Here is a 25,428-nt window from a genome sequence, read left to right as displayed (position 1 = left end):
GGGAGACTCGGCCGCCAACATTGAGATGTCGACTGTCAATCTCATGGACCACCGCAGCCTGAGCCAACGTATGTATTCATCAACCGACATCACAGTTTCTACAAACACAACAGGCTTCGGGTATCATCATGCCCTAGCTTAAAGTATTTTTTGTACATTCACATCGTATCCGTGAATTCTCCCCCCTGCTCCCTCGAAACTGACTCATACAAAAAAATGTCTTGTGCAAGCCCTCAAAACGCCATGCAATTCGCCAATAAAACAACCCCCCCCCCCCCCCCCCCCAATGCTCGTTCATCTACATGTCGTGACTCTTTGCTTGAATAATATCAAATGCCCGACTTGGGCTACAAAATCACATGAGAAGATACATGGCCCGGGCAGCCTTTTCAGCTGCGGCAATATGCCATGGACGAACATCCGTTTCTCTTGACACCATCCCCCTAGCTCTCGATAGGGTCGCAAGCCCTCTAAAGTAGCTGAGCATTTCCCTCAAAAGGGGTTCGTATGACCTCGGGAAGGCTTCCGTGTGTATGAGATTAACTTCCATGGCTATCGGCACGTCTTCAACTCGCGCGCCTGTCCTCTTAATCAGGAAGCCGCTGACCAGCGCTGGATACAAGTCCGTTACGCCCAAGGAATTATTCAGTCGGTGGCCAACAATGGCCCCCCAAGTCTGGTCTGTGACATCGGCAAGAATCGCATCAGTTTCGGTGTCCGCTCCCGCTTCTCCTCCCCCGGGGGTTGCAGCAGTCACATTCGCTGGAGTTGCTGGAGTGGCACTTTGCTCTGGCGATACGATGTTCGCCTGCGGCGTCGAAACTGGCGTCGTGTAGAAAGGCACCGACGCATGTGGTAGCTTGACTACAGGAGGAACCAGCTGTAGCCACGGATCTGTATCAACCGTCATCAGGATCATTGTCACTTGGAGCCTGGTTTCTGTGTGGGCCAAATTGACCCACGAATCGATTTCTTGTTGATCCATTGGCCCGCACTTCGTGATTATAACTCGCCAGTGCACTGTCCATGCCGAGATTAGGTCCAGAGTAGATTGCCAGATCTCATAGGCTACCTCACTCATGGACGTGGACAGTGGTCTGCCTTTACGTCCCAAACAGTACGAGGCAGTGGCTTGCTGGTTACCGCGATCGTCTGTCCAAGCAGTCGTCACCCAACGCCCATCCACAGTCTGAGCATAAGCAACGTGAATACACGAGTTTTCTCTGATGAGAGACATGGAAGGTTGTGTGTTAAGCTTGAAGTCAATGATTCGTGGAAGAGGCTGTTCTAGCCGAATGGCTGGGGCAGGCATTGGTCCGCCAAAGAGGGTACACCGGTCATACGTCTCCATGCAGAGCCTCACGAGATCGACAGAGGGAGTGACCACCACTGAAGTTGGCGAAGATAGCAAGTCAGACGAGACGAGCTGTAGAACGAGCTCATTTGTCGCAGTTTCCTTTTTTGCAGCCAAGTCCTTCTGATATGAATCAAAGAAACGCTGAAATGCTGCACAGGCCTCGACTATGGTGCCAGGGTTATTTGGGGAATAGACGAAATAAACAACAACGTTCGTGTCCGAAACAGTCAAGTTGGAAAGTGAAGCTCGCAACGTCTCCATGGTACCTATCAAAGCTGAGCCGTGCCCCGTCAATGTGGCATCGGGAGAAGTTGAAATACGGTCCATTTCGTACGGGAGAACGCCAGAATCCATGTCTGACGCTAGGGCCATGTTCTCGAAAGATCCGAGTCTCAGAACTTCGTAAACACTCTTGATCCGCCCCAAAAATGTTTTGACATTATCGGCCATCCCCTTCCATCCCGGAAAAACGCAGACTGCGGTTATGTCCTTGCTGCCTGAAGATGGCGCCAGCCCTAAGCTTTCCCAAAATGCAACAGCTGAGGGCAGGACTGAGAGTTTTGCATCTGACCTGCGAACCTCCAAATGTGGTCCCGGAATCTGATAAAGATTGCTGGGGCGGATCTGCTCGGCATTCGCGTCTCTCCCAGGTATGGGACGTGGTTGCATCCTGGGTTGACCTTGTAAGAGTACATCTTGAATATCTAAAAATGCCTTGAGGCGAACAGGCTCCACGCCCCGTAGAAAGACAGAGAGAGCCTCTCGAAGTTGCTGAAGTGCTGTCCTGGAGTCACTAAGTAAAGTTGCTCGGCCTTGACTTATTATCGAGGTGTTGGCGGGACGGTCGGTATTGCAGAGATCCAAGGAGCCTGTGGCGGCCTGTTCGGTCAATATTTGGGCTGCCTGTATTAGATCCTCATCACCAAGAGAGAGCTCCAGGGCAAGGGGCTCAGGATCTGAAAAAAGCATCGAAAGAGGCAACTCTGGTGTTTCAGGCTTGGATAGACGAGGGAGCTCAATCGCAAGTTGATGGTCCGGTTCCTCAATCACATCTTGTTCCTTTAAAGAGGTCACCTGTGAAACAGCATCTTCTTCCACTGGCGCCTGCTTTACACTAGACTTCGGTGGGGACGTCGGCTCGTCACTCGTATAACTAGAGTCGTCTTGGTCAGACTCAGTGCTGCTTTGTTCATCATCCGACATCTGTGTGTCCAATTTTGTAGGGCTACGGCCAGAGATCGGCCGCTCAAGGCCGGAAAGGGGCCCCATAAGCGACTTCGTATATAATTTGTGCTCTTGCGATCCTCTGTGTAGCTTACCATGGCGCTTTAAGTAATCGGTTTCCGGCAACACGCCATGGTCCAGCCTTGAATTTCCAACGGCTGTGCTCATGCTGTAGTCAAATTGGCCACCTTGTTCATATTTCTTGTTGATCATAGGAAGTGTTGGGTCAAAGTCCATCTTTTCAAATATTTTGGTCATGCGATTGGTGTCTGTGGCAATAGTGCCGTCCTTTTCAGTTGCCGCCAATGATGCACAAACTCGTTTGAAAACAGTATGAGGGTCGAATGGGCTAGACTCTCGTTTCATGGAAACGGGCCGACTTTCTCTTCCTCGCGGCATCGCATGATCGTTTTGTACGCTGATGGCGTGGCGCAGCTCGGGTTTCGTGAATCCACCAGCATCCTTCTCGGTCTCTGGTTCTTCCTTTATAGGCTCCCTGGAATTCGATATTTCTTCATCAGCTGTATGCTCCTCTGCACCAATAATTGCGGCCGTGGTTGCATCGCCCATCTCATCCAACGCAGCTTCGAGATCAATGTCCTCGGGCTCCTCATCAAAAAAGTTGAAGTCAGCTTCTGTGATGTCGTTATCACCAAACATATCTTGGCCCATGTCGCCAAACATGTGGTCAGCTTCGCCAAGAAGATTGCTGTCGCTCCTTTGCCTTTTAGACTCTGAGAAATCTCGTACAGGCTCGAAAGAGTCCCCCATCGCCATGGAGACTGACCCATTGTTATCGACTTCTGGCACAGCCGCGGCAGACAGAGGATTTCCCGGGCTTGACAGCGTACCATCAAGAGAGGGCGTTACTCCATTTGCATTTTGTAAGGCGTCAGGCGGAGTAGGATACATTGAGCCGGCTGCGGCTGTACTCGGCCGTCTCAATGTTAGAGGAGACTGCCCATTTAGCCTTGTAGGTCTAGAATCGCCACCGAAGCCCTCACTTGATGTTGCCACCCGTTCTGCTTTTCTTTTGGATATCTTCTCGTCTCGCTCAGGTGTGGAACTAAACCAAGACTGTGCATTACCTAAAGGGTCGTGGCTTTCTTCATGACCCCGAAGTATTGTCTCACCCACTCGACTTGTGGATGACACCTCAACAGGGCGCTTCCTAAAGCACAGCGGGCTCGGCCAAGGAATCGTGACGGTAGAATTAGGCATTGGCGACCTCTTAACATCGCTCTTTGCATCTTGAAGTTTGGGTTTGGATATGAGTAAATTTATCCAGAAACAATCTGTTAATTTTGATTGGGCAACACCTCGGAGTTGCAAAAATTTCAGGCATGCTTGCTTCCAAAGCGAATTGTGAATATCTGGAGCTCCTCGAAGACTCAATGCTTGTGTGTTTGGTGTTTGAGCCATACTCGCTGTACCACCATCAAACTGGGCAGCGGGCTGGTTGCTGGCAATCACACCAAATGGAGCCGCAAGAATTTGCTGTCCAGGTATGTCCGAAGCTTGGTTGAGCATGTCGCCATAGGACAATAAACCTCGACATATTGAGATGCCCATGCAAACTACAAGGACACCTGTGGTTGTTAGGTAGGCGCTAAATGTACCGATTGTAGGAGTTTTTTCTGTGACCACATCGAAAGACCCATCATTTTCTAGAATATCCTGTGAGAGTAATACGGTTCGGTAGTTTAGAGGAATAGAATCTGTGTGGCGGCAGAAGGCTGACTGGATCGTTAAGAGGGTCGCGACGACGAAGCTCTCATAAGCTTTGGGAGATGATGAACCTCCCTGCACTAACTTCGCGTCAGTCACGGAAGTGTACCCCTTTGAGTCTTGCTCTTGCAGTCCAGGTGGCCCAAGATGTGATGTCGCAGTTGGCGCATAGCGCTGCGACTGATCCAAAGCAGACGCGCTTGAAGTTGAACTGGTAGGTGTATGTCCTGTCTGTGGTTGTTGTGATCGAGGCCTCGGAAGACTGCTTGGCTCAAAAGACCCCTCTTCTCCTACAACCAGTGAGTAGCCACGCAAGCTAAGAGATGAATCTAGCTCTTGACTACTGACTTCATCACTTCCCTCCTTGCCGACTATTCTGAAGTGCCATATACCCCGTCTGCTGGCGTCGTAATAAACGATGTGACCTTTTTCTCTTAAAGAGTTCTCAATATCAATGGCCGCCAGGCCAAAACTCGAGGACTGGTCTGAAGACGGTTCGTACACGCGAAAGGAAATCGAAGCGATGTTGTTCTGTCACACAGATTAGTTCTCGTAACCCCCATGGTGGGACTCTCGGCCATGCACGCACCACGACGAGGATATTTGTGTCATATTCGGCAGCATCCATTTCGGTTACTTCGTTTGTGAGGCGCTTGCGACTAGCCTATGAATACCACATGAATTGTTAGATGTTCCAGCGAGCAGAACGGCAATGGTGAGACGAACAGGAGCGGAGATGTCCAAGAGCTTGGCTACGAGGCCAGTCTTGCTTCGCAGCCCTTTGGTTTGTAAAGAAAATATCCTATTTACAACATGCGATTCCCTGATCCGGCAGCTTCACTGGCTCCATCTCAGCGGAGGTGGTTGTTCAGCCCGCTGAGCCCAGGTCGCGATACCTCTTTCGGATCGGAGAGAAACGAGCCGCGTTGTCGCTGAGGGTTTGATTGGCGCCGCAAAAGGAAGCTTGAGGTACAATATGCAGTAATCCCTGTTATGTAAAGGTCCAGGGCCGAGGAGCTGCCGTAAAGAAGATGAAAAGTCAAAGCGAAGGCGGTGTTGCGCTGCCCCGTGGTAACTTTGACGTCGTAAGAGTGGAGGGTCTCACGAAAACTGGGGGTGTCCAGTGAGAGTGCCTCAGCTGTTTCCTAGCGTGACGGTGACAGGGAAAGTGCCATTAGCATCTGGGACACTCACCTCCGTCGGTGGGGTCCTTCACCGAGAACAGTGGGGACTTATCAATTCTTCACCGGGGACTGTCACCTTGATTTTTTTTTTTCTGATATCGTTATCGTTGGTGGGATTTTTCGACTATCTTGACGCAAATTCCGCGGAACGAGACACCAACCAATTTTGCCGTCCATTTGACGCACGCAAACGTTCGCAAAGATATCGAGGATATCAGAAAGCATACCGATGATCCGGAAACATTCAACCCATTCACCATGAAGCTCTCCAATCCCGGGACCGTCCCTGTCTACACAATCTCGGGTGCATCTACTGCCCGACCGCTCCCAGACTGGCTTGCTCGCAGACGGAAGCGAAGTTTGAAAAATGATGCGGAATATCAGAACCGCGTTGAACTCCTCCAGGATTTCGAATTCGAAGAAGCTAGTAACTGCATTCGGGTGAGCGAAGATGGAGAATGGGCAATGAGCACCGGCACCTACAAACCGCAGATACATGTTCATAACCTCCCACAGCTTTCTTTGTCCTTTACCCGCCACACAAATTCTCTGAATCATTCATTTGTTCTCCTTTCTTCTGACTACTCTAAATCGTTACATCTCCAAACTGATCGAAGACTCGAATTCCACACGCCAATGGGGTGCCATTACGAGGTCCGACTCCCAAGATACGGGCGTGGTGTGCTTTACGATCGCCATGCTACGGAAGCTTTAGTTCCCGCGGTCGGTTTGGACTCAGAAGGGAAAGGCGAAGTCTTCCGGATGAATTTGGAGCAGGGGCGTTTCATGAAGTCATACCAAATCGAGGTTGGCGGTGACGACGAATTGACTGGAGGCGGATTGCAGGGTGGTATTGGCGTTGGAAGTGTCAATGTCGCCGCAAATGCAGAAAACACACACAATCTTATGGCATTTGGGACGTCTATAGGCACTGTTGAATTCTGGGACCCACGGACGAAATCCCGAGTCGCATTGCTAGCTGGGCACGACGGCGAGATCACGGCATTAGATTTCAGCTCATCAGGATTGTCTCTCGCCACCGGTTCTTCAACTGGCATGGTTCAACTCTTCGATTTGCGCCGTCCGGTGGCTCTACTCAAGAAGGATCACGGATATGGCTTCCCAGTTAAGAAACTCTTTCACATGACGAATTCGTCACAGGAGAAGAAAATCATGTCAGCCGATAAGCGCATCATTAAGCTTTGGGATGAGGCAACTGGCGAGCCTTGGACGTCAGTCGAGCCTGTCGTGGATATCAATGATGTGGCATGGTGCAAAAATACCGGCATGCTCCTCACTGCTAACGAGGGCAAGCAACAACACGCATTCTTCATCCCTCAGCTTGGTCCAGCACCGAAATGGTGCGTATTCCTCGACAGCATGGTGGAAGAAATGGCAGAGGAGGTACATACCGAGACATACGACAACTACAAGTTCTTGACTCTGCCAGAATTGAAACAATTGAGTCTAGCTCATTTGATCGGCAAGACGAACCTCCTGCGGCCATATATGCACGGATATTTTGTCGCTTCCAAGCTTTATGAGCAAGCTAAGTTGATTGTCAACCCCTACGCCTGGGAAGAAGAGAGAATGAAACGCGTCAAGGACAAAGTCGAGAAGGAGCGTGCCAGTAGAATCCGGGGCACCAAGAAGGTCAAGGTCAACCAGAAATTGGTTGACAAGATTCTCAAGAAGCAGGAGAACAGAGAACAGGTCGACACTAATGCCGGTATTTTGGGAGACGACCGTTTCGCAGCGGTCTTCGAGGATGAAGAGTTCGTGGTGGACGAGACTAGCAAGACATTCCAGCTGCTCAACCCCAGTGCACAAATTGAGCAGCCTGTGGATCCTAAGGCTCCAACCCGTTACCAAGCCAAGGACTCTGATGACGAATCTGGAAGCGAAGACGAGATACGTAATTCGAGCAAATCCGGTAATGGCATAACGATGAGGGTATCATCTACGCAAAACGAAGGTCAGCCTTTGAGAGACACCGCCCTAGGGTCGCGGATACAGAAATCAGGACGGGTCACCAAGGCACGGCATGGCGATATCGGCGGCGAGCGCCAGGTTACATTTATTCCTGAGTCGAAAAAGAAGAAGCTACAAGAACAAGACCAGCCATCCCCTCGACGACAGCAAAGAGGCGAGCGGAGGAGTGCCAGCTCCAACACATTCAGGAGAATGTGAAGTCTTGTACCACAACCGCGTCACAATGCTATCTTTTGATTGCTGAAATTCCAGATATCCCAATAGATCCTCATGGTCATTCTCCATAATTCGCATACCGATCATCCCAGCCGCCTATATCACCTTGGCGAACTACTTTGGACACTTGCTTTGTACTTTGCCTGACGCACGTCCCTTTTCCAGGTCTTCTGGACGAAGCCGAGGTGTAGGGGGGACATCATCGTCGTTCAAAGTGCTCCTGTCTCGTTTCGATGTTTTCATTGATCGTTTCACCGAGTTTGGGAATTCTGTTCGTCTGGGCGTGATGGCAGCGACAACTTTTTTGACGGAATGTCTGAGCACTTCACTTGCTTTCCACTCGCGTTTCTTAGCAATGAAGAACAGGATCGCGGTGCAGACTGGGGTTTTGGAGGTTAGCGACGGCAAGCCGGGTGGGGGAAAATATTGCATACCTCCGATTATAGCGACAACAAAAACGATGACAACAATAGCAATTAAGCCGCCGGTCGAAATGCCCATGGAGCTCGTGGAACTGTCGCCTCCGTTGCCAATGTCTCCTCCCTTGGTGCCGTCATAGCCAGGGTTGGCATATGTTGGCAATGGGAACGGGTGAGTCGTAGTAGCCATGGCGACATAAGCCAGTGTTGGAAAGAAGATGCAAGCGCTCAGTACTGTTATTGTGATATCCGAGTATCGTTTGGTGTAGCAGGGCAGAATATTATTGTATAAAACAGAAGCAGATAAGGCGATTAACCCAAATATAAATGGGCAAGGCGCAACTTGCGACAACACAGGCTCTCCCAACCTTTTCTCTTCCAGACTCCGTGCGCCGTACCGTTGAACTGCCCCTCATTACCGAGACGCTGATGTATCCTGCATGCGCTGCCGGCAGTGAGCTGTTGTATCACCAGCCGCCGAGGAATTCATTGGATGCTAAAGACGGACCCTAGCTCCGATTTTCATGGGCCGACACTCAAAAGAGACGTTCAAGAGACGTGCTCAAGCCACGGCAGCCAGACGATTGGCTCTTTGTGGGAGCGAAGCGCCGAGCACCAGCACCCTCCCCTGTCGACCCACCAATGGGATGCCAATGGGAAGCCAATAGTGCCCATTCTTCTTCTGGAGGTTGAAAGGCCAACCTTGTCGTCACTATTCTTACCAGGACAAGAAGCAGGGGCCTAAATTCAAGGTGTGACGATTTTGAAAACCCCTGGCGAGTTGGCGTGTGCAATGTCGTGCTACTGAAGCTTCCAGTACGACATGAAGCGCCGACATGAGAAACAGGTCCCGTGAAAGCTTGGCTCACCGTCAGGCAGTCGATAAAGAGAACTCAAATTAACGCAAGGGCCAGCCAAATCGTCCACCACGCTCCATGAAATTGCTATTTTTAGCCTGTACTTGGTAGCCAGCATCACGTTGCCAAAGATCCTACGTCGCCATCCTGACTTGGACCTCACCGACTCTGCGAGCGTCAAGAACCCACGTGGTGGAAAGCCAGTGGCGCATCCAGAAAGTACTCGACTTATCACTCCCGTAAGTGCTGCTTTTTTATAATCAATATGTCGTTTCCAGATTGAAGGATGCCTGGTGTGTTCATGAGAATCGTTTCGTATCCTAACATTGGCAGCACCATTACTTTGTCCAAAGGCGCCGAGAACAAAACAAGTTAATTTAGCATAGGACAGAATATCTCCCATGCAAGTAGATTTTGATAGTACTCCCCCAACACAGAACACCCTAGCTTAGTCAGGGGAACAGCATTTGTTACTGCTGGCTGTTTTCTTTTGCAAGCCTACCTAACAAGCCGAGGAGATATTGCAGGAGCATGATCGGACGGTTCGCACCTGCCCGCCATAGAACATTTAAGGGAAGGAGCCCTCAATCCTTTTTTTTTTTCGTGTCAAACAACGCACACTTTATCCCTTACCTTAAACACCGTCAATTTCCTCCATCAAGACAAAACTATAGTATACACGAGCCGAATCCTTCACTCAGGACTACAAAGCCATTTACCATGTCTCCAAAAGCCCCTGTAGCTCACACTGACAAGGCGCCTTACTTCTCTTCCACTGCCATGAATACTGTGGACCAGTGTCCTGTCCAAGAAGACCCCGGGTTTCTTTGGCAACACCAAGCACTGAATCGTCCTAAAATCAATGACTTTGCAGGGAAGCAGCAAGAGAAAAAGCCGGTTCAAGCCAAACATCGTCTGCCAAACCTAACAATGTCAGCTCAAGCCAGCCCAAAGAAACTATCCGACGAATTGCCCATATTGGTCAATGCAAGGTACTCCAAGGACAACTCTCGTGGGGACCGCCCAACAAATATCACCAATACAAGAAAAGACCAATGCCAACCCCGTCCATCATCCGTCAGTACTTGTGGTGACTTAGAAGGTCCATACCGTGTCACACCCAACAAGTCACGCCATCCACTCAGTGACGAACACCATGAATTGATTCCTCAGCCAGAAGAGCTTTTTGGTGCAAATGCTTCCGATGGAGATTTTTCCCATCGTTCGGGGTCCTCCCGCACGAGCAACATCTCCAGAAAGAGAAGCGGCGTAAACAAGCATCGATCTCAACAAGAACCTGGGCGAAAGAAGATGCTTATGCAACAAGTCGCACAGCACTGGAACGAGTGTATCAATATTGCGGAAGAGGAGAAGGCTCAGGCTAGACTGGAAATAGACCAGCTACGAGAGGATCTTCGTCGACAGTACGCCAAGTTAACGGAAGCTCGCCATCAGTTAGACAATGAACAGGCCGGGCGCAAGGACTCTGAGCAAAAATTAAAACACTCTGAAGAGAAGGTTGCAGAGGTTCTACTCGAAAACTCGACGTTATCACAGAGGCTTTCCACCACGCAAGAAGAATTACGCTCGACGAAGGAACGAGACGCTATTCTCACCGAAAAATCCAGGACCTATCGCACAAAACTCAACGAGGCCATCTTAGAACAGCAACGATTATTTTTACAAGCCAAAGAGTTCTATCATGATTCGATCCAAAAACTTCGGCAGGAAAATGAAACACGAGTAGCTGAGTCAAAGGCAATCGAAACAGCTCTCACCAATAGTCGCGAGAAGAGAGAGCAAATGAAGCACTGCTTGGACGAATTGCGATCTAGCCTAGAGAAAGAAGTAGAAGCCAGTATGCAGCTGAATCCATATTTCACTTCTCATGACATGTTCTTTGTTTACTAACATCACGGCAGGAGGCGAAGAGATCGCGCGTCTCCAGGAGAGAATATCGGCGCAGGAGCAAGCTCTTTGTACCGAGAGGCAAATTTCGAGCGACCTACGGAACCAAATCATGTCGGTGAAACCACTTCAAAGCGATGAGGTACAAGATCTAGTAAACACTGTCAAGTCATTGCACGAATCGATCTCTGCAAATACTGTTGATCAGGCTCAGCAGCTTGAGCTATCTGAAAGCGTTTGTCGCAGGTCAGCTAGTAGAATTCAGTTCACAATATTTGTCACTGACTTTGGACAGACTACAAAATCTCGAAGTACTAGTGAAGGGCCTTGCAAGCAATGCGTCCAAGGAGATTGGCATGAGCTCCTTGGTGGAAGGTCTCCACGAGCTAATCTCAACGGAGTGAGCACTCTTCTTAACCCTTTCTTTCGAATACTAATTTGTAGTGTATTCTCTGCACTTACCGATATTGGTGGCGCACAAAGCTGCACATATGAGACGCTCGTGGGTATCAGAAATGACTGCCAGGCGGAACTCGAATTCATGCGTACTGCCTTGAGCGACTTGACTAAGCAGCAGACAAATATGCAAGACCAATTTTCAGCTGAAATTTACGACTCTATCCGGAAACTTGACACTGTGCATGGTGATGTCACTTCAAACCGAGAGCTTTGCCAGCACATTGGTGAAGAAATGACCACATGGTTTACTAAAGAGCGGGACGTCGTCAACGCGGAGCGAGATTCATGGAAAAAAGATGTTTTTCGTCTGCTAAATGAAGGTAATGACAGGACTGAGGACTTGGAGAAAATCGTAATTGCGTCTGGACACACGTGCCTTTCAAAACTTGATTCCCTCAACACTACAATGGCAACCAGAGACGATGAGACTAAAGCTGCATGGCAGCAAATCAAAGGCCGCGTTCAGCCCTCGCTGGACCAGAACCTGCATTTGGAGAGATTGAATTCCGGGTATAGCCCTGAAGAAACCCAGAGATTACTTGCTGGCCTAGAAGGCCTTGTTGTCTCAATAAGTGAACACTTGGTACGGTCTGAGGCAAGAGTGGCGAACCAGGGGAAACCTAGCCAGCACGATGAACAAAATGACGCAGCAGCATCTCTGCAAGACAAGATTTTGCAGCTGGAGAAAGAAGTCTCGAAAACTACCGATCTTCAGAAAAGATGGCATTCTGATATCCAAATAGTCGACTCAATTAGATCAAAGTTGAAAACCCTTCAACAGTTGCCATCGCAGATTGATGGATGTAGCGAGCAACTGGCAAAGTTTTCACGAGTCAGCAGCATGCTTGATTCTGCATCGACTGATCTTGGAAAACAGGAAACTTGGGTTAAACAACAGTTGGGAATCAATCTCCCTCAGGTTAATAGCAATGTGGTCACTCCGCCACGGACTATAGACCAGCTTCAACCCGGTCAACTAATGGATCCAAACTACAACCACAGCGAAAACTCAAAAAACGACAGAATATTAAGTACTGATAATGATGAGGTTCTTACAACCCAGAATAACAATTCAGAGTTCGGGCCAAAGAGAGTTCAAGTTCAAAGCCCTACTGAAGCTCACTCTCCCTCGTCACCACCTTCCATTGAACAGGAGCAGAAGCGACGAAGAATTTCGATGGCAGTGCGTCCCATTTTGAAGGCAAATAGCTTATTCTCATCGCAAGAATCGATTACTGCGCAGCACCAGAGCAACGAAACGGAAACCGAATTAGGCCCAATACTAGAGAGTAGAAAGACAACCACGACTATCAGCAGTGCAAGTGCGGCCAGTCAGAAAATAATAGCCGATATCTCTTCTGGTTTCGTTACAGACAAGTCAGAAGAGACTTTCTTTAATCTACCAAGAGTTACAGACTTTCAACCCCATCTCAAGGTTGTACCCAGTCAAGTCATATCGCAGAAACGCAAGTTCAAGCTAGATGGCGGCGAATGTCCAAAACTCAAACGCGTCAAATTGATAAGTGATTTGAAGAATGAAATTAGTATCGAGGACCCAGCGATGGGTTTGTCGAAGGACAAAGACCTGAAGGCACCAAAAACCGTACTCAACAACTAGGGCAAACACAGGACTGGAAGTTGTACAGCGACCCAGAAATTATTCATGGCGACGGGATCAAACTTCACCAGGCCAGCTAATGATTCTACCTATCCAACTTCAAATGCCTTCACTCGACGTATAAAACGGGGCCATGTAGCACAGGGCGTCGACTTTTGCTTTGCTTCACAGTTTGGAAGTCGGTATCATGTGAGATTTCGTGGTATAGATGTATGTATCTAGATCATGGAAAATAGTTTATAATCGTACAGTGCGGAAATGAGTTCATTACCGCAGCAGGCTGCAAGCACATCCCCAAACTCCAAAAATGCCCATCATGTGTGATATACAGCGCCGGCGCAATCGGTCTGCCCCGGACGGTTCAGCAAATACTATAATCCAACCCCGGTTGCGGCAGGTAATGATTGGAAATAGTCAAACTGTAATTTTTGGACGTATTGGCCTGTTTACTTTGACCTCTTTTTCGTTTCGAGGAAGAGAACTTTTTTGCGGACTGCATGGTCGCGAGAATACGTTAGCGAATTGCTCTAAGCCGGTCACTTGGTAGGTAGTCGAAATGCGAGAGGGTCGTGTTCGTACCGATTGGATCGTATTTCATCATGCCCATGAGAGGCGCCGTTCGTGGTCTCTTGAAGGTGTAAAAGAAACCTGTCATGGCCATGGAGAGAAGACGGACATTGATCAATCGCGCCTTGGCTATGATGTGAAGAATGTAGACGTTAGTAAAATACTCTTGATTCGGCGAGCAAGCTGTACCCAATCGATGCAGAGGGATAGAGGAGCCGAATCAAAGGGAGTATCATACCTTTCTTGGCCATTGTTGCAGATGAGGGGGGTGATTGATGTGTGAGCGGCGGATAGATTGGGAATCTGGCCCGTGATTTGTCGTGCAGTTGGGAAGCTGTTGAGGCAAAAGATCGGGACCCTGGGCCAAGCTCGCCGGCGAAAGGTGGCCCCGAGCCGGCTGGCTGGTGAAGGCTGGGTGGGTAAGGGTTCTTGCTGTCAATCCGAGAAGACTAAACACGGCGGGGTTTCGGGTTGCGGGCTGCAGGAGGCGGCTTGGAAACGGCATCATGTCTGGTAGCTTCCGCTCCCAATATTTGCTTGGGTCGTCGGATCGGCGGCATTCGGCAGCGGGATGGCTCCAACGCGCCGTCTACACCCGGTGCGAATACCTAGGCACTGGCACTTGGCAACAGCAGGCGGAAGCAGGCGGAAGCGAATAATGCCCCTTGGAGGTGATACGGCATCTCGACCAGACCTCGTCGTCTTTTTCTTCCCCCGAATAGTGAAATGGCCAACGAAGCCCCAGATGCGGACACGACACGGCAGTAGCACGGCAGCACGACAGCACGGGAGTGCCGTGGCTCCATGTTCAAATCTCACCTCCTAGCTACTAAGGAGGCAGATTGTACAGTGAGAGGCAAAACGTGTTTGACCATTGACACCAAGTGCCTGACTATCGCGTTGCATATCATCAATACTATAGTATACTAGTGTATACTTCTCCGTGGGCAAATATATTCTGCCACAGACTACGTAGATGCAGCCGCAGGTGTACGCCAAGGTCCTCGCTGATCCGTCATCCGAAAGCCCCGGGCCGCATTTGATAATGCATGAAGCTGACCCGCCTCGATTCGGCGTCGCTTCCCATTCATCCGAGTCGCGAGAATTTCCTCCTCTGCTTTACTAACCACACTGCGCAGTTCCATTGTAATACGGTCCCGTTTACTTGGAGCCTCAACAGCTACTGCTAAAACAGGGAATGGGAACAATGCCCTTGGAGACCTCCCCAGGAGGTTGCGGGACAATGCGAATTTCCGGAAGTGTAAAGGGCGCATGGGAAGACAAGGCGTTGACCCAACCCGTGAGTTTTTCAAGATGGCGCAAGGCACCGGCGGGAGAATCGCCAGAACCCTCGTGGCCCGCCAGCTTGGTAGCCACGAATGTGAGACCGCGTTCATGATGGGTTGTGCCGATGACGCCCGTGCCAGACGGCAAGTCGTGCGCGTAGCTGCTGGAAGCAGGCCCGTCGTTGTACCTTGGAACAATGAAGGGCTCCTCGGGTGCTTTTTGGAATCCCATCTCGTAACCCCAAGTCATGCCCTGAATTCCCAAGAGGACACCATTCATTGGCAGGTAAAAATCCATGGCGCCATGCGCAATAATGACGTTTTGCGTCGCGTCAATAACAAACGGCAAGACATCCCGGCTAGACGGAGGCGATTCGTCTCTCGCGTTTGCAAAGACCTTGTCCCGGCACGGCACCCACTCCACATCCATAGGCGCGTTGATGGCCGCCTTGACGTCCTGTCGGTCGAACCAGGGCGCGTCGCTGCCCTTGATGGGGTCAAACTGAGGCGGACACTTGCTCATGATGTTGTACATGGAGGCGCACGGGTTCACCTCCGTAATTTTGTCAAAGACGGTGGTAAAAAAATTAACGCAGGCCTGGCGAGGAAAGACAAACCCTTCGGCGCCTTCCTCATAGCCAGGGAGTTGTGTGGGCTGCGGGCCATGAGGAGGGTACTGCAGATATTTCTTCTCGTATGACGTGAAGTTGCAGTCGTGGGCAGTATTGTGCCACTGCTGCCGAGTTTCTTCGTCAACGGGCAAGTTGTCGCGGTTCATGTCTGTGAAGCTGTTCACCACCACGTTGGTTTGAATGTGGCGGTCAAACATGATGCCGTCGTATATCAGTAGACCCTTGAAGATGTAGAACGGATTCTTGATAAAGTGTTTGGCAATGTGTGGACCGTACATGCCGCCGTACGACTCGGTCGCAATATAAATGTCGTACCGCCTGATGTCGGCAAAGACGTTGACAAAGTTCTGCCAGAAGCCCAGGAACTGCTTTGCAACCTCGTCGTCATTTTTCGCGGTAGCCTTGCCCCTGGCAAACCCCGTCGTCACAGGCTGGTCGACCCAAACCACGTTGGTCAAGGTATTGAACGCCCAAGGATTCTTGAGCGGCTTCTTCATGCCAGGCTTCCACAGAAACGGACCGTTCTCGCGGGAGAGGCCGAAGAGGGAAGAGCAGCCGGGCTAAGAGCAGATGAGTTACTAGCTGATGCCACAAGAGGCCAGCTGCCATGTCGTGTGGAAATTGTGGGCGACTTACACCACCGCCTAGCCAAATGACAATCTCCTTCTTTTTCCCGAATTCCCTGGTGGAGGTAGGGAAGAACCAAAAGTACAACTGGTCCGTTTCATCACGCTCAGTCGTTACGGGCAACAGACCGGCATACGACTCTCCAATGTCAAAGTCAATATCGGGGATCGCCGTCCCGTTAACAACATACTCTTTGTTGGTGGTCAGCATAAGTAACTGAGATGAACCGCTGGGGTGTAAACAGCAAACTTACTGGAACTAGCATCGGTAAGCCATTTCGATTTGGAATATACCGGCATGGCAGAACTGATGCAGAGCCACACGAGTGGCAAAAGCCAGTGATATTTCATATTGAATCATGTGCCAGAAGCATATGCGATGACGAGGCCCGATAAATCGAGTGCTTAATCAACCAAAAAGGAGAAGAGTTGTACTATTTATACGTTATTGTCCTGATTGCTAGCTGGCCGGCGCCCCCCCTCCCTTACTTGTTTAATCTTCACATATACCCACATGGCCGCAGCTGATTTCAGAAAAACCAAGGAGGCTTAACCTACTACCATGATTTTTCTTTACAGCCATAGCCTAGACGGGGCCGGCGCATTTTCGGTCTGCAAGCTAGTCCGGTACCGCTGTTGGCGCCGCCCAGAGTAGCGTTGTAATATTCTATAGTGTAAACCCAGCTTGAGGTTAACTTCGATCAGGGTTTTTGGGTGTTGTAAAAAGTCTGGTGGCACTATATTCTAGTGAATATTAGTGGGACGCAAAAGGATCTGACTAGACCAAGTACTTACCAGTCACGCTTTATGCTTAATACTATAAATATAATTTACTATATTTTAGTGTAATTAAAAATAGAATTCCTCCTGGCAAAAGTAGATTTATCACGCCATAATTTGTTTAATATGCTCTAAAATACTGCAACATACTCGTATATCGGTGCGCAGACCGTGTATTCTCTTGTTTCTGACTGGTTTTTGGCTTGGTACGGCCCGACATGTGAGGGACCGCACGGAGGGATCTACGAAAAAAGGCCACAAGAGCTCGTGATGCAACTAACAAGTTGGATTACAAAGGAGCTAGAAAAAAGAAAAGCTTGATCATGATGTGAAAGGAAAGAGCTAGTTAGAAGGAGCCGGCATAGCAACAGTGATATAGTGCCTCACACGTGACTGTGTGGACCCTAACCCAGCATTGTGTTTCCAGATGCAAGCTTGCACGATATTTGGATTGCTTATATTATCAGTTATCTTTAAAAATAAAACAAAGAATACTTAAAAAGCATACTTATATATATTACTTAATAGGTAAATATATTCTGCCACGGGCTGTAATCCAGGCCATCTAGAAAACGAGGCGCAGTCTTAGAGTTGTATGGTGCCAAGGCGGGAGAAGGCTAAGGACAAGGACAAGACCGTGTCTCGACGGTCCTGAGGAGCGCCATGTGGTGAGGAAGGCAGGGTGGAGTGTCAAGGTACTAGAGTAAACCAGCGTGTACGGAGTACTAGCAATACATAATGCGTGTATCCTTTGATGTCAGGTTAATGACTACTACTACTAAGTAGGTAACTATAGGTATTGCTGGGGCTGTACAGTAACTAGCAGCAATACTCAGTGGCAGACTTCCCAATCCTCTTTGAAATCCCAGTCAGCGAGTGAGTGAGTGTTCGGTAGCAATGGGTAAAATGCTTGAAATTAGACCGAGTAAAAGCCCCGGGCAGCCTGTCTGTGTCTGACATGGACTTTGGTCTCGGCAACTAACCATTCCGCGACGCAAAGACCGACGAAATCTTTCCTTCCGGCTTTCTGCACCGTACACAGCCATCGCCCAACACTAGAATCTGGACGTCGGAGGACCGAATCACGGTTCAACTTGGACCAGAATCGGCAGCAGAATGAGCTTTGCGACGAGGCAGAGGCATTTATCAGTGGTACGGGGGACCAGCCATGCTGTGCTGCGTGCCGGATACCACAGTTCGGGTAAGACGAAAAGATTGGACTCCCCTTCTTCTCTCCTCCACAAGCTTGGATTCTCTTTTGGTTGCCGCGTTGGACAGAGACGAGCGAGCGACATTGTGTGCTCTGAAATGCATCTCAGGGCCCTCCTCACTTGGCCGGTCGCGGGTGTCCCCGGTCTCGGACACCACCGCTGGAGGATAATGACACAGATCAATTGATGGCAGACACCAGCAGACGCCGCTCCCGCACCGGAGGACTGCGCCGCTGAATGCGTTGATGTTGATGGCCGTGGCCCGTGGGTTGATGTCCGGCTCCAGAAACCGCCCCACAGCACTGGGAGACGCGCGATATAACGTACTTCGTACCAACCAGACATGTTGTGGCGCCATGATCGGGCGAAAAAGGGACGAATGACTATTTCGGTCGTGTAATAGCTTGGGTTTCTCCCCCAAGTCGAGCCATGCCATGTCAGTCCCTGCCGGTGCCAGCATGTTCGAGATGCTCATCCGGCTCCCCAGCGTTCTGGTCATTGCGCCTTTGACACTTGATTAATATTATTTTTTTCACGCAATCAGCTTGCTTTGTTTCTTTCTTCTTTCTCCTTCCAAACTGAATACCAAACCAAGGTCTGACACAGTTGCATGCAGAAGCTGCCCCTCGTCAACTTTTTTTGCCCGCTAGTGCCCCGCCAAACATCCTCAAGTCATCATCACCCCTCCACCGCCGTTTACATTTGCATCAGCAACAACACCGCCGCCATTTGTCGACAATGAGATTGACCCGCGATAACATCAACGAGCACGTCGTGCGTGCCCAGTACGCCGTTCGTGGCGAGCTCGCCGTCAAGTCCGAGGAGTACCGCGCTCGTCTCAAGGACGGTGACACCACCCTGCCCTTTGATCAGGTCATCTCGGCCAACATCGGAAACCCCCAGCAGCTCGACCAGAAACCAATTACCTTTTTCCGCCAAGTTCTCAGCTTGCTGGAAAACCCTGAACTTCTCAAGAAGGAGGACGTTTTAATCAATGGTCTTGGCTACAAGACTGATGTTATTGAGCGTGCCAAATGGTTGCTAAAGCAGGTCGGCTCTGTTGGTGCATACAGTGCCAGTGCTGGTGCCCCTGCTATCAAGGAGAGCATTGCTGCTTTCCTGGAGCGTAAGTTTTTTTTTTTTTCCTGAATTTCTAACTTGCTGTCCTCTTTCTGCCAAATCGTTCTGGTTTCCGGTTCCAATCGCCGCTTGCCGGGATTCTTCCAGCACCATATGTCTGAGATTGGGAAATACTAACACTCGGCAGGTCGCGATGGCTTTCCTGCTGACCCTACCAAGATCTACCTCTCGACTGGTGCCTCATCTGGTGTCAACACTCTTCTCCACGTCATCTGCGCCGACAAGAAGTCGGGTATCATGATTCCCATTCCTCAGTACCCTCTTTACAGCGCCACTCTGTCCCTTCTGGATGCCCAGGCCGTCCCATACTATCTGGATGAGTCCAAGGCTTGGGGGACCAGCTTTGAAACCATCAAAGCCGCCTACGAAAAGGGCAAGGCTGACGGTCTCGATGTCCGCTGCATTGTCATTATCAACCCTGGCAACCCTACCGGTGCTTCCCTCTCCGAGGAGGACGTTAGGTCCGTAATCGACTTTGCTCGACAGGAGAACCTCGTCATCATGGCCGACGAGGTGTACCAGACCAACGTCTTCATTGGCCAATTCCATAGCTTCAAGAGCGTTCTGCGCAAGTTGCAAAAGGAGAACCCCGGCAAATACGATGGTGTCGAACTTGCTTCACTACACAGCATTTCGAAGGGCATGGTTGGCGAGTGCGGCCACCGTGGTGGTTACTTTGAGCTTGTTGGCTTCGATCCCGAGGTTGAGGCCCAAATCTACAAGTTTGTCTCCATTATGCTCTGCGCTCCCGTCATCGGCCAGTGCCTCGTCGAGCTCATGGTGAACCCACCCAAGCCTGGTGAGCCATCATACGAGCTCTACAGCCAGGAGTACTCTGGCATCCATGAGGGACTCCGCGAGCGCGCTTCCGCTCTCCACAAGGCCTTCAGCCAGATGGAAGGTGTCGAATGTGCTGAGCCCCAAGGTGCCATGTACCTCTTCCCCACCATCCAGTTACCTGCAAAGGCTCACGAAGCCGCCGCCGCCGAAAAGCGCACCGCCGACGAATTCTACTGCCTGAGATTGCTCGAGGCCACAGGTGTCTGTGTTGTTCCTGGGTCCGGCTTCGGTCAGAAGGAGGGCACGCTCCACTTCCGAACTACTTTCCTTGCGCCTGGTACGGAATGGGTTGCTGGTATTGTCAAGTTCCACAAGGAGTTTATGGACAAGTACAGGTAAACGCCTGTGAGCGAACCAAAAAAACAAAAAAAAAAATCTAAGATGGAGAGCCATGTTCAGCACAAGGAATATAAGGGGCTCAGGATAGCATTCGAGAGTTAGGGCACACTGATTTGGGCTTGATTTACAAGTTGCACTTGGACATTCTCGCACTGCATTTAGCTAGAGGTGACAAGACTTTGGGCCGTGTTTTTTTGTTTATATATAAACTACAATCTGAATAAACGGATCCCGAGGCAGAGGACCGCATTAGCCAAATATCTCAACCCGATTCGACCGTCGACGGGTGCTTCCTAGTGACCAAACTGGGGCAACTACAGAATTGCATACAATAGAACTCTTGCAAATTCAATTACACCAACAGTACGGGAGCTCGTGCCGTCACGGGCAGGTGATACTGGTCCGTCCATGACCAAGTTGACTCGCGGGGGGGCACATTTTCCCAGGGCACTAGTGAACGTGTCCGAGTCTAACCTCGGCGGGATGAGTCCCGTCAAGGGAGGCGCGGATGAAATCGTCGTGGATTCCTGTGCAGACGGTGCGTCGGTTGGACTGGAGGGCCAGGTGTACTGATTTCGTTTGAGGGACATGTTGAACGGGAAGAAGCAGAGTGGTTGTTGTGGCTGCGTAACAAGAGTCTGGTGTGTTTTCGACGCTGCTGGATCCTAGATCCGACGTCTTTTGAGATATCGTGCCCAAATATTCCATGCAGCTTACCAAAGAAATCTTGATTTATATTCATACAGCAGCTAGTGGCATGTTTGCCCTATTCTTCCCTTTCTGTATCAGTCCAGCCAGACTCAGAAACCCCGACCTATGTGACATAGCATACGCCAATAAAAATCCTCTTCCAGTCAAGTTCATCGCTCCATCTATGCCCTCTCGCTGCCCCTCAATCTGACAGCTTGACCGTACTTCTGCAGCTTTGTAATCAGCTGATCGCCTTGGCGAACGACGTCCTGGTACTGTTTGTTCTTGTCATCTGGTCGATTGGTTTCAATCACGCCCTTGCCGGTGACGCGGTCAATAGTGCAAGGAATGCGGCCGGCGGCAATGAATCGAGCAAGATCACTGTTATCGAGGGTTAGCTTGTTTCCTGTGGTGCAGTTTATGTACACAAAGCTACGACGTACCGGTCGAGAAAGTCAACTGTGACTCCAAAATCATTGGCCATGCTTTCCAAGCCGACAACTCTATAGCTTTGGAGGAGCTGTTGGTATGCCCGCAGCCTCATCTCGCGAATGAACCAGCTCTTGTGCTCGTGCAAATAGCGGTCCTGGTTGAGGAACTGCTCCTCGACCGAGGCGAGAGACTGAAAGAAGGTCTTGTAGTTTCCATTGTACAGGCTGCTGACTAAGAGCGCCAGAGGGCTAAAGTCGATGGCCATCTCGGCCTCGGGCTGCTCAGAACTTGATCCCAAGGTTGTCAGGTTGACGGCTGTTGTAGAGGCAGCCTGCGGTGCCTTGTCGCCAGTGGTATCATCTGCGCCAGGGCCGGCACTCAGAGCACCGGTCAGCGCCATCAGCTTGTCCTCTCCGTCACCCATTATAGCTTTGATCTCGGGTGCGTCTACAACCTTTGACTTGAAGTCAACACGCTTTAGAGACACAGAGCCAGCAAGAACAGAGTAGACGACAAGGTTGGAGTAAGTGCAGAGTTCGTAGCTGGTAAAGGTAGAGAGGGAGTCGAGAAGAAGAGGTGCGGCAAGGTTGTAGGATCGAACGGTGAGGAGGTGAAGGCCTTCGTAGGCCTTGAGGCGATTTCGGCGATCCCAGTCACCACCGGATTCAACGAGAGTCTTGGCTCGCTCAATATGTTTCTGGACCAGCGCTTTGTCTCCGTAGAAGAGACCCATACGTATTATGGCCAGAACCAGGTCAATCTTGGTGCCCAGGATACCAGTCTTTTCGAAAACGTCTTCGAACGCAGCAATTGCCTTGTCCTGTTTTCAGCTGTCAGCGCCATCCACACGCCCAAGGGAAAATGGAGGAGGAGAAATGAGCAGCACTCTCCATACCTTATCACCCACTCTGGCCCAAAAGTCAGCCCTTTTGCCCTTGGCAGCCATGACCTCTGTTTCGCCAGCTTGTTCAACGGCCTCATCCTCCTCCTTCTGGAACTCGGCCAACTCCTTATCATTATCCTCCTTCAGCTTCGAATACAAAGCCTCGTCCCACGGCAGATTCACACTTGTTGTCGATGCCTTGGTGGCAACCATGCCGACCAAGCTAGACTTCCTGCTTAACGGCTTTCCGGGTCCTAGGGCGCCACCTTCGCCAACAGCGTTCAGAATACCGTCAATAGGGTGTGCCAAGTACCGATAGAAAGGAGCCATCTTATCCTCGGCGATTGCATCTTGCAGTGCCTTGACAGCTGCTTCTTGTGCCGGTTTCGAAGCGTATGCATTTGTCAGGGTAAAAACGTGCTGCGACAACGGCAGCAACGGCCATTTGGCGTACTGAGGATCTGAACCCATGGCGGCGGCGGAGGCAAGTCCGACGACGAAGAGAAAGGCTACTGTGAAATCTGTTATGTATATATCCGTACGCACGGAGAGGAGGGTCCGGTGCCGAGTCGAGTGACCGTGAAACAGACTCCGGGTTTGACAATTGAGATGGTGATGAGGGCTTGAGGGAGCTTGTCTTGTTGTCGGAATCGCAGCCACAAGGAAGGCTGGAACTAGGTGGGCCCTCTTCTGGACGCACAAGGCTTCAGCGGGACACGCACAGCTCCCATGTCTTCCAAGAGCCTTACCCTAGACCTGGCAATTTTCGGAAAACTGAAAACTTGCCATGCCACATGGATTGATATATTCCTAATATTATTCAGGGTGGGAGCTGCAGGTGGGGTTTAATCAGTGTGAAGATGGCTCTATTCGTTTTCATGGAGCGATTTCGTTGAAAGCAACCTAGTTTGTGCTACTTCTATGTGAATTTGGTGGCTTGTTCCTGGCCATACGTTGTAGAAAAGTTAGGCCGAGTGGTCAACGCCTTTCTTCGACGAGGAAAAAGAACGACTACCATAGTTGGCCGAATACACAGAACACGACTTAGACAATACTCAGTCGATGCACGTCTTGCTACTGGGTTTGCTGCTATACCAGTAGGGATTCGGTGTGCGCAATTACGTGATCTTGCTACGTACTCCGTACGGAGTAATGTGCTCGGATTTCCTGCAGCTGTTGGGCCCCACAACCCTCTTGTGACGTCCAACCTCGCACGAGGTCAGCCTCCGACATTGACTTTCCGCAACACATCTTTGAAAGAAGACCGAAGCCCAAGCAACGAAGAAACCTCCACTGACGGAGGACGCAGCTCACAATGCCCGACTACGATGGAGATGACAGCACTCGAAATGGGGAGCCATCCCATCACAGAAACAAGAAGCGAGCCCGAGACGAGGTGCAAGATGACCTCCCTCAACCCTACAACGCGAATTCCCTACAAGCTGCCAAACGACGCGCCGTCTCGCCGTCCGAACAGCCGCGCAAGCAAAAGCGCCCAGGAGCAAGAGCCCGCATCTCCGAAGCCGAACGCGAGGCTATTCGGCAACGCCAAATCGAGCGAGAGCGCGAGCAGGCCGCCCAACAAGCCGCAGCCGCAGAGCAGAACCACATGAGAGGAGTACACGACGTCGTTCGCCAACACTACAACAGCGTGCCTGAGAGAGGCAGGCAGTGGAGAACGACAGACAGTAAGATCAAGGGCCTCCGTGTCTTTAACAACTGGATCAAGAGCTGCATCATCCAGCGCTACTCCCCCGATGAAGACCACACCCCGGGCTCCCGCGAAATGGGCCGCTCCAGCGGCAAAGACCTCCTCGTTCTTGACATTGGCTGCGGAAAAGGCGGCGATCTCAACAAGTGGCAACAGGCGCCGCAACCAATCCAGCTCTACGTCGGCCTCGACCCTGCCGACGTGAGTATCGAGCAAGCCCGCGACCGCTATAGAACCCTCTGTTCACGAGGCCGTGGCGGCCGCGGCGGCTCTCACCGCAGACCACCGCCCCGCCTATTCGACGCCCGCTTCCATGTCAAAGACTGCTACCGCGAGAGCATTGAAGACATCGAAATCGTCCAGCAAGTGGGCTTCGACCCGTCCCCCATGAACAAGCGCGGCTTCGACGTCGTCACCATGATGTTCTCCATGCACTACGCCTTCGAGTGCGAAGAGAACGCCCGCACAATGCTGCGCAACGTCGCAGGAGCCCTCAAGAAAGGCGGCCGCTTCATCGGCTGCATCCCCAACTCGGACGTGCTGGGCGAGAAGGTCCGCGCCTTTAACGAAAAGGCCGCTGCCAAGAAGGCAGAAAAGGAGCAAAGGGACAAGGGCGGCGACGGTGCCACCACCACCACCACCACCACACCACCCCCGGCTGAACCCGAGGACGGTGAGCTGGAAGAGGGCGAGGAGGAACCTACCGCCGAATGGGGCAACTCCATTTACCGCGTCCGGTTCCCCGGCAAGACACCCCAGGATGGCATTTTCAGGCCAGCATTCGGCTGGAAATACAACTTCTTCCTAGACGAAGCTGTAGAAGAAGTTCCGGAATATGTTGTCCCCTGGGAGGCATTCCGTGCGTTGGCGGACGACTTTAATCTCGAATTGCAATTTCACCGAACGTTTAGTGAGATCTGGGAAGCGGAGAAGGATGACCCAGAACTGGGACCCCTGAGTGAGAGGATGGGTGTGAGGGAGCGAGGTGGAGGACCGCTTTTGGTGTCAGACGAGGAGATGGAAGCTGCCAGCTTCTATATTGGTTTTTGCTTTTACAAGGTGTAATTTCAAGTTTAGCTCCGCCGTGCAAGCGCAGAATAATTTACATGAAAACAATTCATGTCGACGTTTCCCAGTTAAAGTGTCAGTCGTTGGGGGTGACTACGATCAGAGGCAGACATGGTGACGAGACAAATGCAAAGATACCCAAAATGCTGATTGTTTATTTGTCGTTATAATCATGAATATACTGTTAAACTCTTCCTGTGGTTAGCGACGTAGGAGTAGGGGGGTATCATAATCCGATTGTCCCAACTGCAGCAACTTGTG

General features: G+C 50.7%; 8 protein-coding genes across 8 annotated transcripts; 4 read left to right on the top strand and 4 right to left on the bottom strand.

The window, feature by feature from the left end:
• Positions 1-355: 355 nt before the first annotated feature.
• On the bottom strand, positions 356-4,937 carry MAA_02235 (Mediator complex, subunit Med13; the record flags this gene model as incomplete). Its single annotated transcript, XM_007820233.1, has 2 exons — positions 356-4,840; positions 4,899-4,937. The coding sequence occupies 2 exons, from the start codon at positions 4,935-4,937 to the stop codon at positions 356-358; spliced, it is 4,524 nt and encodes a 1,507-aa protein (XP_007818424.1).
• An 814-nt stretch (positions 4,938-5,751) lies between these two features.
• Positions 5,752-7,683, top strand: MAA_02236 (WD repeat protein; the record flags this gene model as incomplete). Its single annotated transcript, XM_007820234.1, has 1 exon — positions 5,752-7,683. The coding sequence occupies one exon, from the start codon at positions 5,752-5,754 to the stop codon at positions 7,681-7,683; it is 1,932 nt and encodes a 643-aa protein (XP_007818425.1).
• A 132-nt stretch (positions 7,684-7,815) lies between these two features.
• On the bottom strand, positions 7,816-8,310 carry MAA_02237 (uncharacterized protein; the record flags this gene model as incomplete). The annotated part of the gene is made up of 2 exons (XM_007820235.2): positions 7,816-8,081; positions 8,136-8,310. The coding sequence occupies 2 exons, from the start codon at positions 8,308-8,310 to the stop codon at positions 7,816-7,818; spliced, it is 441 nt and encodes a 146-aa protein (XP_007818426.2).
• A 1,387-nt stretch (positions 8,311-9,697) lies between these two features.
• MAA_02238 (uncharacterized protein) lies at positions 9,698-12,962 on the top strand (the record flags this gene model as incomplete). The annotated part of the gene is made up of 4 exons (XM_007820236.1): positions 9,698-10,835; positions 10,900-11,131; positions 11,181-11,285; positions 11,330-12,962. 4 exons carry the CDS (start codon positions 9,698-9,700, stop codon positions 12,960-12,962), a joined length of 3,108 nt encoding a protein of 1,035 aa, XP_007818427.1.
• A 1,740-nt stretch (positions 12,963-14,702) lies between these two features.
• MAA_02240 (Peptidase S10, serine carboxypeptidase, active site protein) lies at positions 14,703-16,373 on the bottom strand (the record flags this gene model as incomplete). The annotated part of the gene is made up of 3 exons (XM_007820238.1): positions 14,703-16,007; positions 16,084-16,265; positions 16,328-16,373. The coding sequence occupies 3 exons, from the start codon at positions 16,371-16,373 to the stop codon at positions 14,703-14,705; spliced, it is 1,533 nt and encodes a 510-aa protein (XP_007818429.1).
• A 2,429-nt stretch (positions 16,374-18,802) lies between these two features.
• Positions 18,803-20,383, top strand: MAA_02241 (alanine transaminase-like protein; the record flags this gene model as incomplete). Its single annotated transcript, XM_007820239.1, has 2 exons — positions 18,803-19,190; positions 19,332-20,383. The coding sequence occupies 2 exons, from the start codon at positions 18,803-18,805 to the stop codon at positions 20,381-20,383; spliced, it is 1,440 nt and encodes a 479-aa protein (XP_007818430.1).
• An 872-nt stretch (positions 20,384-21,255) lies between these two features.
• On the bottom strand, positions 21,256-22,859 carry MAA_02242 (proteasome regulatory particle, non-ATPase-like protein; the record flags this gene model as incomplete). Its single annotated transcript, XM_007820240.1, has 3 exons — positions 21,256-21,454; positions 21,517-22,325; positions 22,401-22,859. The coding sequence occupies 3 exons, from the start codon at positions 22,857-22,859 to the stop codon at positions 21,256-21,258; spliced, it is 1,467 nt and encodes a 488-aa protein (XP_007818431.1).
• Positions 22,860-23,703: 844 nt separating this feature from the next.
• On the top strand, positions 23,704-25,164 carry MAA_02243 (mRNA cap methyltransferase; the record flags this gene model as incomplete). The annotated part of the gene is made up of 1 exon (XM_007820241.1): positions 23,704-25,164. One exon carries the CDS (start codon positions 23,704-23,706, stop codon positions 25,162-25,164), a length of 1,461 nt encoding a protein of 486 aa, XP_007818432.1.
• Between the last annotated feature and the right edge of the window lie 264 nt (positions 25,165-25,428).

This window comes from Metarhizium robertsii, assembly GCF_000187425.2.
Source record: "Metarhizium robertsii ARSEF 23 chromosome Unknown MAA_Scf_1, whole genome shotgun sequence".
NCBI classification, from domain to species: Eukaryota; Fungi; Ascomycota; class Sordariomycetes; order Hypocreales; family Clavicipitaceae; genus Metarhizium; species Metarhizium robertsii.
Note: the sequence above shows the minus strand (reverse complement) of the source record. Positions and strands in the feature narration are given on the sequence as shown.